The 16,254-nt window shown below is 37.0% G+C and overlaps 1 protein-coding gene across 3 annotated transcripts in view; it reads right to left on the bottom strand.

The window, feature by feature from the left end:
* The window catches only part of ankfn1b (ankyrin repeat and fibronectin type III domain containing 1b), an 82,539-nt gene extending 66,285 nt beyond the window's left edge, over positions 1–16,254 (bottom strand). Inside the window, exons 1-4 of one of the 3 annotated variants that reach the window (XM_079862734.1) lie at positions 16,051–16,254; positions 12,029–12,093; positions 3,087–3,265; positions 955–1,178 (exon numbers count right to left, since the gene is read on the bottom strand). In XM_079862734.1, the coding sequence (XP_079718860.1) occupies positions 955–1,178; positions 3,087–3,265; positions 12,029–12,078 (453 nt within the window). In that variant the 5' untranslated portion in view covers positions 12,079–12,093; positions 16,051–16,254. Of the gene's footprint in view, positions 1–954; positions 1,179–3,086; positions 3,266–6,380; positions 6,835–12,028; positions 12,094–13,641; positions 13,727–16,050 lie in introns of those variants that run through there. The other 2 variants (XM_079862733.1, XM_079862732.1) reach the window with 2 other exon arrangements.

Genomic DNA, 16,254 nt, shown 5'->3' with positions numbered 1-16,254 from the left:
TCTAGTCTCTTCTGCTCACCAAGGCTGTATTTATTTGCTCAAAAATACAGTAATATTGTGAAATGCTATTACAATTTAAAATATGTGTATTCTATGTGAATATATTTTAAAGTGTAATTTATTCCTGTGATTAAAGCTGAATTTTCAGCATCATTACTCCAGTCTTCAGTGTCACATGATCCTTCAGAAATCATTCTAATATGCTGATTGGATGCTCAATTATTATTATTAGTGCTCAATTACTAATAATGGTCCCCATTATAGTGTTTTTTTGTGGAAACTGAGCTAATAATGAGCTCAGTTTCCACAAAACCTTTTTTTTAGGATTCTTTGCTGAATAAAAAGTTCAAAAGAACAGCATGTTTTTGAAATATAAACCTTTTGAAACATTATAAATGTCTTTAAATGCCACTTTTGATCAATTTAATGCATCCTTGCTGAATAAAAGTATAATATATGTAATATATATAGAAAAGTGTTTATATACATATATACACACAGCACATCATCATATTAGAATGATTTGTGAAGGATCATGTGACACTGAAGACTGGAGTAATGATGCTGAAAATTCAGCTTTGATCAGAGGAATAAATTACATTTTACTATATATTCACATAGAAAACAGTAATAATATTTCGCAATATTACTATTTTTACTGTATTTTTTAAATAAACGCAGCCTTGGTGAGCAGAAGAGACTTCTGTCAAAAACAGCAGTGTAGCTTCCTGTGAGGAACAGACCTAAAACAATTTAAGTCTCATTAGCGTTTGCATTTAATTTAAAAAGTAGCTTCTTGTATGCATTTCACCAGTTTGAATAAAAATCCAAGAAAAAAGAAAAACAAATGGTTCCATTAATAAACACACACAGGTTCGGAGTTAATAATGACTGAAACACATTTTTTGGGTGAACTCAGTTTAGAATAAAGCAAGTTTGGACACAAGTACTCACAAACTTCCTCTTCAGTTTGACTTTAGGATCGGCTAAGCTCCTCCCCTCCGGCTGGGCGGACTCAAACTCTGAATCTCCCAGGTGATCATCCGCAGACATGCTCTTCCTCAGATACGCCGCCCGGCGCCGGAAATGTGAGAACGGCGACTGAGAGCGTGGACGCAGGTCAACGGCTCCCGGAGCGACGTCCCTCTCGTTCTCATCTTCGAGCCGCCACATCTCGCCTGAGGACAGACAGACGTGTACGATACTGATCACACATCAGTGAAATATCACACACGCCAGATTTAACTTTATTTGGCTGGTGGTTATTCCCAGGCAGCCCCTGCCTCACGGCTAGATCTGCAGACTCTCTGATGAGGACATAAGGGAGCTGTCAGACCGCTGGAACAGAGTTATTCATGTTTATTACAGTTGAGTCAGTCAAATCTGGGTCAGAGTTGCTATGAGACATTACGGCCCTCATTTGGCATGATCCCAGCATAATGAGCACGTCAAACACACTGAGGGTGACGGCTGGGATTCGGAGTGTATGTGTGTGTTAAACAGCCACGACGCTCCGCTGTTGGCGACGGCAGTTGCTAAGCAACTAGAATGGGGAGGAAGCCAAAGACTTTAGGTTTTACATTTGAGAGACAGTGAAAAAATCCTTCACAGAAGCTTAACACAAGAGCAGCGCAGCTGTGAGAATTGAGGAGAAAAGCGTGAGAAAGAGAGCGAAGGGGGGATTTGGCTGAGCAGTGCAGGCAGAAGTAAATATCGAGAGCGCGCAGACGGCTGAACGCGCTGAACAATCGCACATGGCGCAAAGCTCACACATGTTGTGAATGGAATGTGCCGTGTGGAAGATTCTCGTTCCAGCCACCGAATGAAATGTCGTCCATTCACAACTATACTGCCAATTCTATCAAATTGGTGTTTTTTCAGTCATATTTATTATTTTTGCTCAACAAATCAACTTGCTCGTTCAAATGCTGAAAAAAAAAAAATATTCAGAATATGAGGGTGAGTCTAACAACACATATTTTATCCTGAAATCAAAAGAAAAAATCCAAATTACATTTTGCATGAAGAAAATGGGGCCTATTATTTGTACCAATAAGTGTTTCTGCACTGCAACATTTTTAGGATGTTTTTAGCTCATCATTAAATTTCATTACTGTAATGAGAAAATAACAAAAAACATTATTGTAATGTAAAAAATGCTATATTATTTAAATTGTACAGTATACATTTAAAGGGACACTATGCAACATTCAACTTTAATTTAAATAATGAGTTAATAATACATCATCAATCCCTCTTCCAAAACTTGAATTGTCTTACACTGTTTCACTATGGTAAGCCTATTATACGCGTTTATATTTTAGACCCGAGGGTATAGTTTTCATGGGAAATGCGTACATACATCACTCGCCCATGTCTCGTCATATCCGCAAACAGAGAAAAGTTGCTCCGGCTACTTTCATGCGTGTCATAGGTTGAAAGGTTGAACATGGAGCCGATAAACCTATTGTTCGTAATAAAACAAGAATCAACATTGGCTTGGCTTTTCAGAGATGGAGAGAGATTAGAAATGTTGTAAACGTGTTTATCACTCAGTAAGGTATTTTATTGAACAGATACATTTTCATTTGTATCTCTCTAACAGAGTTCATTGTAAAGCATTATCGATTGAGAAAGGTCATTTTGTTGGTTGCTGTAGAGCTGCGCTGGAATTTATCATCAAGGAAATATTGTTTATTAATGTGTAGAGCTACAATAGTCAGCTTGAGATCCTTTCCATCTAAACACAGGTGCTGCAAACCATATTCATCCGCAGTCATGCACAACCAAAACAATGTTCCTTAGCAAAACCTATGCATTATTGTAACAAAATGCAGATTATATTTAAAACAAAATCAACACAATAATAATTAAAATTATTAAAAACGAAAGTGCAAAGTGAAAAAATATTACATGTGATACAAATATATATGAGATTCAGGTTTTTTTGGTTGTCACCCTACAGAACATATTTTCACGTAGTTCACAGCAGAATCATCAAAACCGAGAGTCTAATAAAATATGTTTTGATAACATGGGTGTGCGGTTCAAATTAACATAAATAAACACAAACACACACGCAATACCTGCAGGGGGCAGCGTACATGCTTCGAGACCACCGGGGCTGGAAGGAACACGTGGGCGGCGTTGTCGTTCACAAACGTTCTCAGATTGCTGCACACGGATGGAAGCAGGGGACTGGGGGATGCTGGGTAATGTTCTGGATTTGGCCAACAGAGGCCTTTGCAGCCGTCGCTCCAACAACCTGGAATACAAACAAGCAATCATAACCAACAGATCAATAATCAATCACAGTTCGATTCATTAAAATACATGATTTTCTGAAAGAATCTCCACAATAAAAGAACGAACAATCAATGTTTTGCATTGTATAACTGCACTATGCAAGTGTGTGGTTGTGTATTTTATTTTTTATGTTTAACGTGATTTTCTTCTGAGGGTATAAAGAAGTGTGTTTATTCATATTATTTATCACTTTATTTATTGTTATGGTTTAATAATTAGTACAACCATATCAAATGTATGGACTAAAATTTATTAAAATGATCTCAAACAAACAGCTGAAAGATGTTGTCTTAATTAGCATGTAAAGTTTGCATGCATTAGATGAACTAGTCTGTATCGGTCTATCTGAAAGGTTATAGTAATGTTGAAAACATTACTCTTCAAGCATGCAGAATGGAGTGTAGCAGCGTGTGGAGATTTGGCCGCATTCATGTGTGAATGTCTGGCAACGACGGACCAGTGAATTCCAAACGGCTTCAGGAAATTCTACAGCAGAATGTGACGGCGTCTGTCTGTGATCTGAACAGGCGCTGGGTTATGCAACGAGCTTACGATGCAAAACACCCAAGTAAATCAAAGCAACAGCGCAAAAAATATGTTCTGCATTTTATAAAAACAACATAGAATAAATCACACAACATAACATCGCAAAAACTACAGAAACAGAGAAAAGAAGGAAAGCTGAAGCACAGATGTGAAGAGCAGCTGCAGAGCATTTAATCAAGGTCTATGCCAATAAATAAACTTCCACTATTGATCAAATATTAAAGGCTTCATATGGTTTTCCCATCATTAATCTTTCCCAGATAAACTATTTATTTTATAAAGCAATGGCAAAGCAAAATATTATCATAAGGTTTGTTACAAAAAACCCTTTAATTAAGACCAATGTGACAAATTATTTCATAAAATGTATGAAGATAATCTAGATCATATTGTGGACAAATTAAATTTAGAATTTAGTTTATTAATATTCACTAAGAAGTTTTGGAGGCCTGCAATAAAAATTAGATTTAAGAACTAGAGCAGAACAACATGAAATCTTAAGACCACTGACTTTTTAAATATGTGTTCCTGGTCTTATTCCACTTTTCTTTCAAAAAAATTCTTCGTAATCTTTTATCAAAACTTGATAACTTGCTCTGCCTCTGACATAAAAACATTTCCAACCCCAGCAAACACCTGGCTTTAATCAGTTCAGTGGATAAAACCAAGCCCTGACCTACAATTTAATACCATGTTTTACTCAGAAATATGTTCTTACAGAGGTACAGACTTTAGAATGATTGAACTGTTTCCATCCGCCAATTTTTATACGCATGGGAAACTGCATTAAAAAAAAAAGCCACTAGCTGAAACGCCAAGATGCGCATTTTTAGAAATCATGCATTTCAATTGAGGCGGATACATTTTTTTTATCCGATTAAAAAGACATGCGCAAAAGCTAAGATAAAAAACACATTTACCGAATAAATCCCTTGACGGGCAACAAAAACTGATTGGTCCGCTGATTAGTCCAGTTATCCAATCAGCGCACAGCATCTCAGATGTTGGTTTGGTCGTTCTGAAGTGCCAGAGCCATCAGAATGATTTGGTTTAATTCCCTCTCTGAAGCGTCTCGCATGATTGTGTTCCCAAACACCAGCATCCGAACGCAAGAGATCATGACAGCGTTTATTACGTTTCGCCTGTGCGCTCTGAGACGCAAGTCATTTATGATGGAGGAATAAAGAGCCACAGTGGCTTCACAGATTGCAGCGACTTCCATTTTTATTATAGATATTTTGTGGCAATTTCCCAGGAAGTGACGATGCTCTTGAACACATTGGATAGAAACGCTGCTTTATCCACAAATTTTTTATGCAATATTCCAATTTTGAGCATAAAGTTAAATTTGCAACTTTGAATGGAAACATAGCTAAGGTTGTTATTGTTAAATAAAACTATTAAAAAATTGTTTGTCAATTTGAAATAAAGCTTAAATAAAATAAAATAAAATATAAATATTAGATAAAAACGTAATAACTACGTTTAAGTTGAAGAACTAAAATGACTAAAACTTAAAAATAAAGCTAATCAGAAATATAAAAAACCTAATAACACATTTAAAAGCATATAACAAAACTACTAACTGAAAATATATAAATAAAAGTAAATAGTATATAAATAAAACTGACTGAAAATTCCCAGCCCCATATACGCTTTCATTCTATAGAAAAAGAACCGATTAGTACATCCAGAATGACTCGTTATGTGTTCAAAATCAGAAAATGATTAGATTTGAAATGATATGAGAGTGAGTAAATGATGTCTCCTGCTTCTCAGAGGTTTCTCCTGAGAAAAAGACCCTGTTAATCTCACATGCGTCTCTTCTAGAGTTTCATAAGAGATCAACAATGTCTCAAACTGCGCTTAAATTTGCCAAGACACAGAGATTATCTGAGCTACTGCACATTCATTTTATAGTTCTAATCTATACTCTTGACTGACTCATTGTTTTAATTCTCTGATTTAAAATAAAATCAGATGCAACTCAAATGCAACATAACCTGAGCTAGAATAAAACAAACACCTGAGCAATAAAGTCACTAGACTGTATTCAGAGATTTGATGTATAAGCACACCTTTTCAAAGGTTCATGAATAAAACATCCTGATGATTCAGTTCAATCCCTGCCAATCACAGTTCCCCGTCTGTTCTAGATTCTCTTATTTCATTGGCTGCTCATTTCTCTCGTCTCAACCTGCCCTGTTCTGTCCTCTTCCCACTGACCAGACGTCCAGGTGAACTGACTGCACTCGAACCACTCCAGGAACCACTACACCCATCAAGTACTGTTAACCAAAATATACAAAAACATCATTAAAGATTTTATCCGCTATATTTACAGGTGATTTATCAATTTGCTCATCTCTTTTAAAGGCAATGCCACATGAAATTCATATGTCAGCATTATTAGAGTATGACCAAAATATACCAGCTGTTTTCAAAATAAAAGTCTGGAAATCTCAGGCAGGACACACACCCAAAATTCCTAGAACGCACACTCTCAAATCCCGCAGTTTTAGGAGTACCTGGCCTCGGCGACCGTGCAACAGTAACTGCCGCTGCGACGGGCATCCCTCCGAGTCATGAGCTCATCTCTGGAACGCCGACGGTTAAAGTAATCCGTAAGTTTCCCGAAACTTGCCATTCTGTCCCTTGCATGCGTGTGCGTCCGCGTTCTGATGTTCTTCCACGAGCTGTTGTTTACTTGAGTAATTCATTCACTCATTCTCCTTTCCTCTCACATCCCCACAATTCCCCACTGAACATCGGCGAACGCGGAGCAGCAGCAGTCGCGTGCCCGCCTCAGCCTCGCTCGCTCTCACACTGAAAATAGCAATGCTTAAAACTTCCTTTAAGAGCAACGCTGCGGGCGCAGGGTCTCTCCCAGAGACAGGCGCGTGTGAGTTTAGTGTGTCTTTCAGCATTCTCCCCAGAGCATCATCAGTGCTGCGGCAACATCATCACCATCCTGCATCTCTCCCTCTCACCTCCCTCTCTCTCTCTCTCCCTCTCTCTCCCTCTCTCTCCCTCTCTCTCTCTCTCTCCCTCTCTCTCCCTCTCTCTCCCCCTCTCTCTCCCTCTCTCTCCCTCTGAAAGAATAAATATCATCTAGAGCAGAGGAGGGGAAAAAATTAATGACTAAAAATGAAAAAGGTATCAGAGTGAGAAGGCAACACCAGCTAGAATCAGTGATTTCATATCCATTTGTGTGTGTGTGTGTGTGAGAATCATTCTTTGATAAAGACAGCAGCTTGGGCTGCACTTCAGAGAGTGGAGTTCACAAAATCAATACAGGCAGAGAGTGGGAGAGTATCGCTTGTCTTTTGTTTGCTTCACTACATCCACTGTTTTCCTCTTTTAATATGCTGGCCAGATATTAAAACAGAATTAATATACCAAGTAAAATACACAATAAAAAAAAAGATTTGAAAAAGGACAAAGGCTAGCATCAGACTGGCACATTTTTGCCTACTGCAAGCAAAACGGAGTGCAGCTCTCCGATATATATTGCACATTCATGGCAGATTTACAGGACTGTGTCCACCGCTCTCAGTGAGAATTAATTGTGTTCTAGCATGTAACTTGGTCCAGAATCCTGCTTATGCTGCCGTCTGCGGTTTTTCTCTCCTGCTAGAAGCTGAACATGGAGGGAATGGATGTAACAGAATGTCATGGGAGCCAAATCAACCATGAGCTATCAAAGCAAACGCAATCAAACACACCCACACTTCTCGTTTCTTACAGCAAAGCATTTTGGACTTTTAAGTCTGCATGGTTTTAACTGCAAGAATCTTACATATTAAACATAAATGTTTGGACCTGTTTTTTGTTAATAGTGTCATTATAAAAAAAAAAAATGTTAGGTCATTTGAACAGATAGTTTACAATTATCTTATTATTTACTCTCATTTCACTCCCAACATATGACTTAAAAAAAAATCTGTCCCATTTTCTTTTAAATTGCATGAAAAAGGGTGATGATAGAAAAAAAAATGTAAAAATATTTCACAATATTGTGAATATTTGGTGGGTTTGGTGAAGATTTGGATTCATGCTTTCCAGTGTGCATTAGCACACAAAACGGGTATATGTGAACATCACGGATAAGGGCTCTGAGCATATACATCTAGGGTTGAAAAAAACCATGCTAGTAACAACAATGGAGATGATGATCATGATATCCGCTGCCTTTGTGAGAAACATCAAAAATAGCGAGTATGCGTCATAACCTGACTTCTCCAATCAATACAGCTTCAGGTCACAGCTGTGATAAGTCATATTTTTTACACTACTCTAATCATGTGTTTCCTGACACTCTAAAATCAAACATTCAACTCTGCGCATGATGAAAATGATATTTCATTTGATGCTATGCTTGTCTGAGCATCCAGCCAACAAGGGTCGCTAGTTCTGTCGTCATCAGTGTAGATCAACGAGTCAGTGTTTCCTAAAACCATTGTTCCAACGAACATTCGCAAACAGCATCGCAAAGTTGTGTGGTTGGAACGACAGTTCTCGCTCTGTTATTAGAAGCATCATTTCTTGTTTGCATGAGATGTGGGCTTAATAAATCCTTATCTTGAGAAAAACAAGCAAGCTGACATTCGGAAAAATCTATATCTTTTCATATTATAATAATATCTTATATACAGATGTCATTTACGTCTCTCAAGAGACTTAAAGCGGCGTTTCTGAAGAGTGCGCATGTGTGTACGTGCGAGCTTATGATTGAATCTGGAAATAAAGCAAAATCACTGAGAGGAAACGGAGAATTGGTCCTCAGATGCCGTGTCTGTAATTTATAGCAAAAAATCTAGCATTAATTCGATCTCAAACGGATTAATTAAAATAAGTTATTGTGACATCATTAACCAATGTGGTTGAACGACAAATTTGTGGCAGTACGGATACATCGTGCTTTGGTAGTTCAGCAACGAGTTACGTTGGTGTATAGGGAACGCACCCCAGCACGACACAGTAAAGGTCCTTGCACACTGAGTCCGAAATTCGCGTCCGAATTTTTCGCACGGTAAAAAATAAATACGACCTCACGTTATGGTCAATTACACTTACACACTGCCTCCGAAACTTTCGTCCGTCATAAAAAAATTCGGATCAGGTTCGATTTTCTGCGTTTTTCGCATCCGTAACAAGCATTTGAATGGTGTTTTGACAATTCAGAGCCACCGAATCACGAATACGAAAAAACGCATATGAAAATTTTGGACTCAGTGTGCAAGGACCTTGAGTCCGAACATCGCTTCCAAAATTTTCGCACGCTAAAAAATAAATACGACCTCATGAAACTTTCGTCCGTCATAAAATAATTCGGATCGGGTTAAATTTTCTGCGTTTTTCGCATCCGTAACAAGCATTTGAATGGTGTTTTGACAATTCAGAACGACGGATACGGAAAAAAAGCATACGAAAATTTCGGACTCAAGGTCCTTGCACACGAGTCCAAAATTTTCACATGCGTTTTTTTTCGTATTCGGTGGCTCTGAATGGTCAAAACACCATTCAAATGCTTGTTACGGATGCGAAAAACGCAGAAAATCTAACCTAATCCGAATTGTTTTATGATGGACGAAAGTTTCGGAGGCAGTGTGCAAGCATGATTGACATAATGTGAGGTCATATTTATTTTTTAACGTGCGGAAATTTCGGATGCGAATTTCGGACTCAGTGTGCAAGGACCTTAACACTGACACTGTTTGGTGAGGGACTATATGTTTGTCAATCCAATAAGAGATGTGGTGAATGTTTAGGTAACTTTCACCACTATTCTTAGAATTCTAAACCTTATATCATAAAAATGTGTTACATAAAAAACTATTATTTCAAAGTACACTCCAAAAACATTTAAACTTCAGATTTATGTATTTGAATTGCATATAAAATGGTTAATGCGAATTCACACTGCACCGACAGATGCAGACCAATGCCGACAGTCACCAGATTACACAGTTTATTAGTTCGAACCAATATTAGACAGTGTAGTGCAAACTCAGAACAGGGTTACTCACGGGCCGATCATGCAACACCATTACTACACCGCGCTGGGAGATCAAGTGAGAAAGCGTGTGAGTTCACCACAGTATTAATATAGATCTAGTGAGAAGCATTCAAATTCAGTGCAGAATTCTCTGTTGTAAACCATATCAGATCGAACAGGAGAAACATTGTGCCATGAGCGAACAAGAAGGCTTTTCAGTCCACAAATCACCAAAATTCACAATGGATTTAATGTAGCAACTAGCAACGCTAATTGTAACCATGGTATTGTTACAATTCATCTTTGATCACAGGAATATATTCAATTTTTCAATATATTACAATAGAAAACTTATTTTTAAATTGTAATCATATTTCACAATATTACTGTTTTTACAGTATTTTTGATCAAATAAATGCAGCCTTGAGAAGAAGAGAGTAATCTCAGAAACATTTTATAATTCATACCAACCCCAACCTTTTGAACGGTAGTGTAAACTAGAAAATAGGCCTATACTTAAGATAAAACAGAGAAAAAACAAATAGTTTATTGTACTAAAAAGATATCCCTGATATTTTCTTTCAAAATGGACCTGAACAATGCAAAACAAAGCCGAAACCAGGAGAAACATTGTGCCAAGAACAAACAAATTATTGAAGGCTTTTCAGTCCACAAATCACCAACATTCATGATGGATTTAACGTAGCACCGCTAACTGTAAACCATGGTATTGTTGTGGCAGAAATAGTCTAATGTTTTTACACTATTCATTTCAGGGTTGGTACAACCTTTTGAGAGAGAAATTCAAGCACTTTTCAAGGACTTTCAAGTGATTCACACTTTATCCAGCGCTTCAAAGCTCTAAATATTATCCAATTTACAAATGTGCATTTTCCCATGAAATAAACATTTACTCCCCTTGTTTCACAGACAAGGCTTAAGCCTAATCCCGGACTAAAATGCACTTTTGAGCTGTTTTAACTGAAAGCAACTTGCACTAAGATATCTTAAAATAGGTCACTGCCATTGTTTTGTCTCAAGATGCACACCAGTAATGTTTTTTGTTTTTTCTAAGGCACGTTTATTAAAGCTACTTAAAAGGCCTAATCTGTGTAACTACTGTAATATTATTTGTTACTGCACTTATTAATGCAAAACAATAGTCATTTTATGATTAAATTACCTTTATGGTTAAAAATCCCCCCACCCCCCAGAACTCAGCTCTCAAATGTGGAGAAGAAACATTGCCCTCTAGTGTCTTCTGCTCTCTTTCTCGCACACACCGGGCGAGCAAGCGACGAGGATGTTTTTAAATCACAGATTATTGATGCTGAAGGTGGTTTGTCAAGTCTATCTGTCTCTGAGGACAGCTCACATACGCACTACCAGAACCAAAACCAGCACAGATGAGACGTCAGAGTGTTTTAATAAAGGCACATCTCCCCTGTGTCCGAAAAATGCGTACTTCGCTGTGACACAGAGTGAATAAAACTGTACGTCAAATGAGGATGTCTGACAACTCTGTATTATTTCACCTACTTTTTCTAAAATAAACTTGTTTCTCATGATTCAATTGTACTTAAAGGTTTAAATAAGGCTCCACCTTTTGGCCACACCCACCTTCAATAAATCTACATATGGGCCGCAGTGGGAGGGACATTGATGAATGAGGTAGGAGGAGCCAAAGACACTATTTTTAGCCTTAAAGCTTCAACTCACAAAACACTGCCTCACAGAGTGACGCCAGAAGATGTGATAGGCTTTAAAATGACTTTAAGATATCCAACAATGTCCTGAGGAAGTGCGTTTCAGCAAAATGACATTATCACTGCCTCTTAAACTAGAATTATCATCACCACTGCTCATCAATATCGCGTCAATCAATTTGAGCTTAATTTGGCATCTCAGTAAAAGGTCTGAATATTAACATTGAGAATACTGGAGAAAAAGTAACCAGTGTAATTTCAGTTTTTATGGATGCAGAGTACATTTTGGCTCATACCAACATTTGTTTCAATCCGCCAATGCTGATGTTGTTAATATGGTCAAATATTGGCTGATTTATAGGCGTCTGAACGCTTCTCTAAAAGCACAGAACATCAAGGACTGTCTTTAGGGCTTTTAAACATGATGAATATTGATGTGAGTGTTAATGAAATGCAAAACGTGAAGACTTACTCCATCAGTGTGTCCGTACTGAATACATCAGCATAACAGCCAGCAAACATCACGCCAGAGCCATCCTGAGAGAAAGAGACACAAAGCGGCTTGTTCATGTTCACGCAGGAAAAGAGGAAGCGAACGGCACTAGAGCTGTTCCACTTCACCTTTAAATGTTGTTCGCAGACAATTGGTTTTCAAACCTGAACAAAACACTTTTGTTTATATTGCATAAGGGGAAAAAAGTGAACTAAACTGTTACATTTTACCTTGGACATGCTGTTCCAAAACAGCATATATATATATATATATATTTTTTTTTTTTTTTAGGGCTGTCAAACGATTAATCGCTTCCAAAATAAAAGTTTGTGTTTACATAATATATGTGCGTGTATGGAGTATAATTATTTAAATACACACACATGCATGCATATATATTTAAGAAAAATGTGTTATTTATATATAAAATATTTATATATAATATAAATTATATATAATATAAATATATATACACAGTATATACATGCAAATATTTCTTAAATATATACATGCATGTGTGTATTTATATATAGAAAATAATTATACACCGTACACACACATATATTATGTAAAAACAAACTTTTATTTTGGATGCGATTAATCGCGATTAATCATTTGACAGCCCTAATATATATATATATAGTTGCACAATTTTATAGCATTTATATGAAACTGATATGAAAAGCATATACAGTTAGTGGCCAAAAGGGGATATTTGTTTTTAGTTCTGCTTTATGTTGGATTAAAACATCAAAATATGAGGAAAATTGAGTTTTTAAACAAACAAAACACTTAATTTGATTTAGGTATTTATCTGACAAAATTATTTGGCAAAAAAAGGCAACAGCTATAGGTTTTATTTTACTATGCAAAAAAAAACAAAAAAAACAGAAAAAACATAGAAAACCAAAGAGCTCACAGGAAAAAAGCATAAATGAACTACAACACAATGAGTTATTAATATTTCATTGGTTCTCTCTTGTTTTTGCACGTGTTCATTATTTCTTTGTATGACATCCTCCAGGCCAAAACTGATGCCGGCACAGTTTGCCACGCCATGTTCTTTGAGTTATTATCACAAATAAAACAACCGACTCCAAGCATAATTACAGAATATGCTTACAAAATCTTTAACGCATTTTGAATAATATTTGAATAAAGGGTTAATATGTGCATTTTCGTAGGCCGGACATCCCTTTTGGCCACTACTGTCGCTCAACACAAAACACAGACAGAATGGACAGTGTGTCCTCTGGGGAAGAAGATTAATTTAAATCCATGAACCTTTACTACAGGAAACAGATTTGTATGATCATGCATGCATGCTTTCCTTCATCCTCCTAACATCCTGGATGTTGCATCATTGTGTGTGTGTGTGTGTGTGTGTCTGTGTAATGTAAGCCCTAAGGAAGCAGAAAACAGTCGTATTCCAGCGTCTCTACAAGTTCAAACAGAGTCGCAGCTCGACGTGAACAGATGCTCTTAGCGTGACAAACTTCATCATCATACTTTACAAATCTCTCATTCAAACGATCACCCGTGTTAATCTTCCGCTGATAATGTAATGCCACAATGTAAGGTGAGTCACCCACCTGACAGCTCATCATCATCACTGCCTCCCTCAACGCTCACTTTCCCTGCCTCTGACTCACTTCTCTGAATGTCAGCGAGAAATAAAAGGGTCGACTTCACGATCCATGTAATGATTCACGAGCTGTTCGGTTATGAATGGAGGAAATGACACACTTCATATCAGCTCATTTCCTGTGGAACTGGACAAATGCATCTCAATCCAACGTCTCCCACTCACAAACACACACACACACACAAGCAACAATAGCAGCCCTTTCCTTTAGTCACTATGGGCACATAATAGTGTGTGTGTGTGTGTGTGTGTGTGTATGTAAGCATCCTTTTCCTGACCCTGCTGTATGCAGGACACACCTTACCATCTGACTTCCTCACACACTCAACCTGCGATTCCACTGACCCAAACACACACACACACACACGTTTACTTGGCTATAAGAACATCATACACTTGTATGATTTTTAACTTCTATGAACTTTTGTTTGTTTACCTGCAGGTCACTGATGTGACACTGTGTTGTCCAAATCTATTAGCCTAAGTTATTCAATTCATCCAGACAATGGCTTGAATACAATTTTTTTGTTTTCTTTATCTGACCATGTTATTTGACCTAAACACAATAAAGAAGTTGAAAATGCTGAACACTGGCAAGGGAAAAACATCACTCGAATACGATGAAGGTGTTTTCAATTTCTAAATTAAAAGTCATTTTGAAATGTATCATCTTCACAATCAAAACAGGTGGTATAAACTGAATTAAATGAATGAATGAAAACCTGTCTTGAAAAATGTTTTATAAAAAAAAATGTTTATATTTTTGTTGTTTTTAAAAAATTAAATAAGCAACAGAGCAATTCTGTTTAAAAATTATTAACCATAGTTGGAAAAACTTTTATCCGCCAAAACACATTCAGTGTGTGATGTCATATAAATACAGAAAGCCATTCTGATGTCATGTGACAAGAAAATAGTGAAATGACATAACATAGAGGCCATTAAAGGGGTGGTTGATTATGATTTGACTTTTCTAGCTTTAGTTAGTGTGTAATGTTGCTGTTTGAGCATAAACAACATCTGCAAAGTTACAATGCTCAAAGTTCAAAGCAAAGGGAGATATTTGCTTTTAAAGAAATCGCTTTTTAAGGACTACAACAAATGGCTGGTAGAGACTACACCACATTCCTCCCGGGTTAGTGACATCACCAACCCTAGAATTTACATAAACCCCGCCCCCTGAACACGATTTATAGATTATCAAGACAGAATATGCTAATCATTGACTAGAAGATAACTACACATCAGCTTCATAAATTCATCAACTAACCCTTCAGAAATGTCCTGTTGCTTCTACATGTTGTCACTTCTTCTTGAGTCTCTCCATCTTTCTGAATCCGGTTTGAACATAAAAGGCTAAACGTTTTTGAAATTTTCAGTGCATGTGTGTGTGAATGCAAGCTGTTGAAGCTCCGCCCCCTGTGCCGGGAGCAGCAGCTCATTTGCATTTAAAGGAACACACACAAAACAAAAAGTGACAACTTTAACATGCTATATAAAAATATCTGTGGGGTATTTTGAGCTAAAACTTCACATACACACTCTGGGGACATCAAAGACATATTTTACATCTTGTGAAAAGGGCATTATACCCCCCCTTTAAGTTGCTTAAAAACATTTTTTTTGGCCTTTTATGAAAAGGCACATTTTATTCAGGACAAATGGAGTAACAAGAAAATTCATTGATATTTGTGATTTAAAAAAAATATTATATACATGAACATATATACACAATATTCAGCTTTGTATAACAGAAACAAATTATATTTTAAAGTATATTAAAAAAGAAAACCATTATTTTAAATTGTAATAATATTTCACAATACTGTATTTTCTGTAAGTTTGCTCAAATAATTGCAGGCTTGATGAGCATTAGAGACTTCTTTCAAAAACATTACAAATGTTATATATACACATATACATACATACATACATACATACATACACACACACACAACACAGAGAGAGAGAGAGAGAGAGAGAGAGAGAGAGAGAGAGAGAGAGAGAGAGAGAGAGAGAGAGAGAGTGACACACAAACAACAACATTCTTACTGCCATAAAAACACAAAACCCTTCAAAATTATCAAATAATACTTAAAATCCTTAAAAACCGGTTTCTTCACAAAGGAACTGAATTTGTGTTGGTGTGTGTCTGTAAAACTGTGATCGTTTGTAAACGCAAAGCGACATCTGATCGCCATGACAACCGCTGAACATGAGCGCGCAAAACGAAAATCTCGCAAAAACAAAAGCGAATATATTTACTAAACCAGCTTCAGATTTGGTAACAAAACTCTCACTGCTGATGACAACAAACACGGTCAGTTAAAAGAATGTCGGATAAACACACGCTTACCTTCAACACAAAGAGGTCGATGAGTTTCTCAAACTCCAAACGCCTCAGTCAAAGTGCGAAAGTTTTTAACTCCTCCAGTGTTTCACGTCTGATACTCCTCTGATATGATTCCATCGATGAAAACATAAAGCACCGGTCTCATTAAGATCATACTGTCCCACACACTTGTTGCTTGTACCTCTAAACAGTGAACTGTCTACTGAC

This window comes from Squalius cephalus (assembly GCF_949319135.1).
Source record: "Squalius cephalus genome assembly, chromosome: 25".
Lineage (NCBI taxonomy): Eukaryota > Metazoa > Chordata > Actinopteri > Cypriniformes > Leuciscidae > Squalius > Squalius cephalus.
The sequence above is the reverse complement of the archived record's forward strand: the minus strand, read 5'-3'. Positions and strand labels throughout refer to the sequence as shown.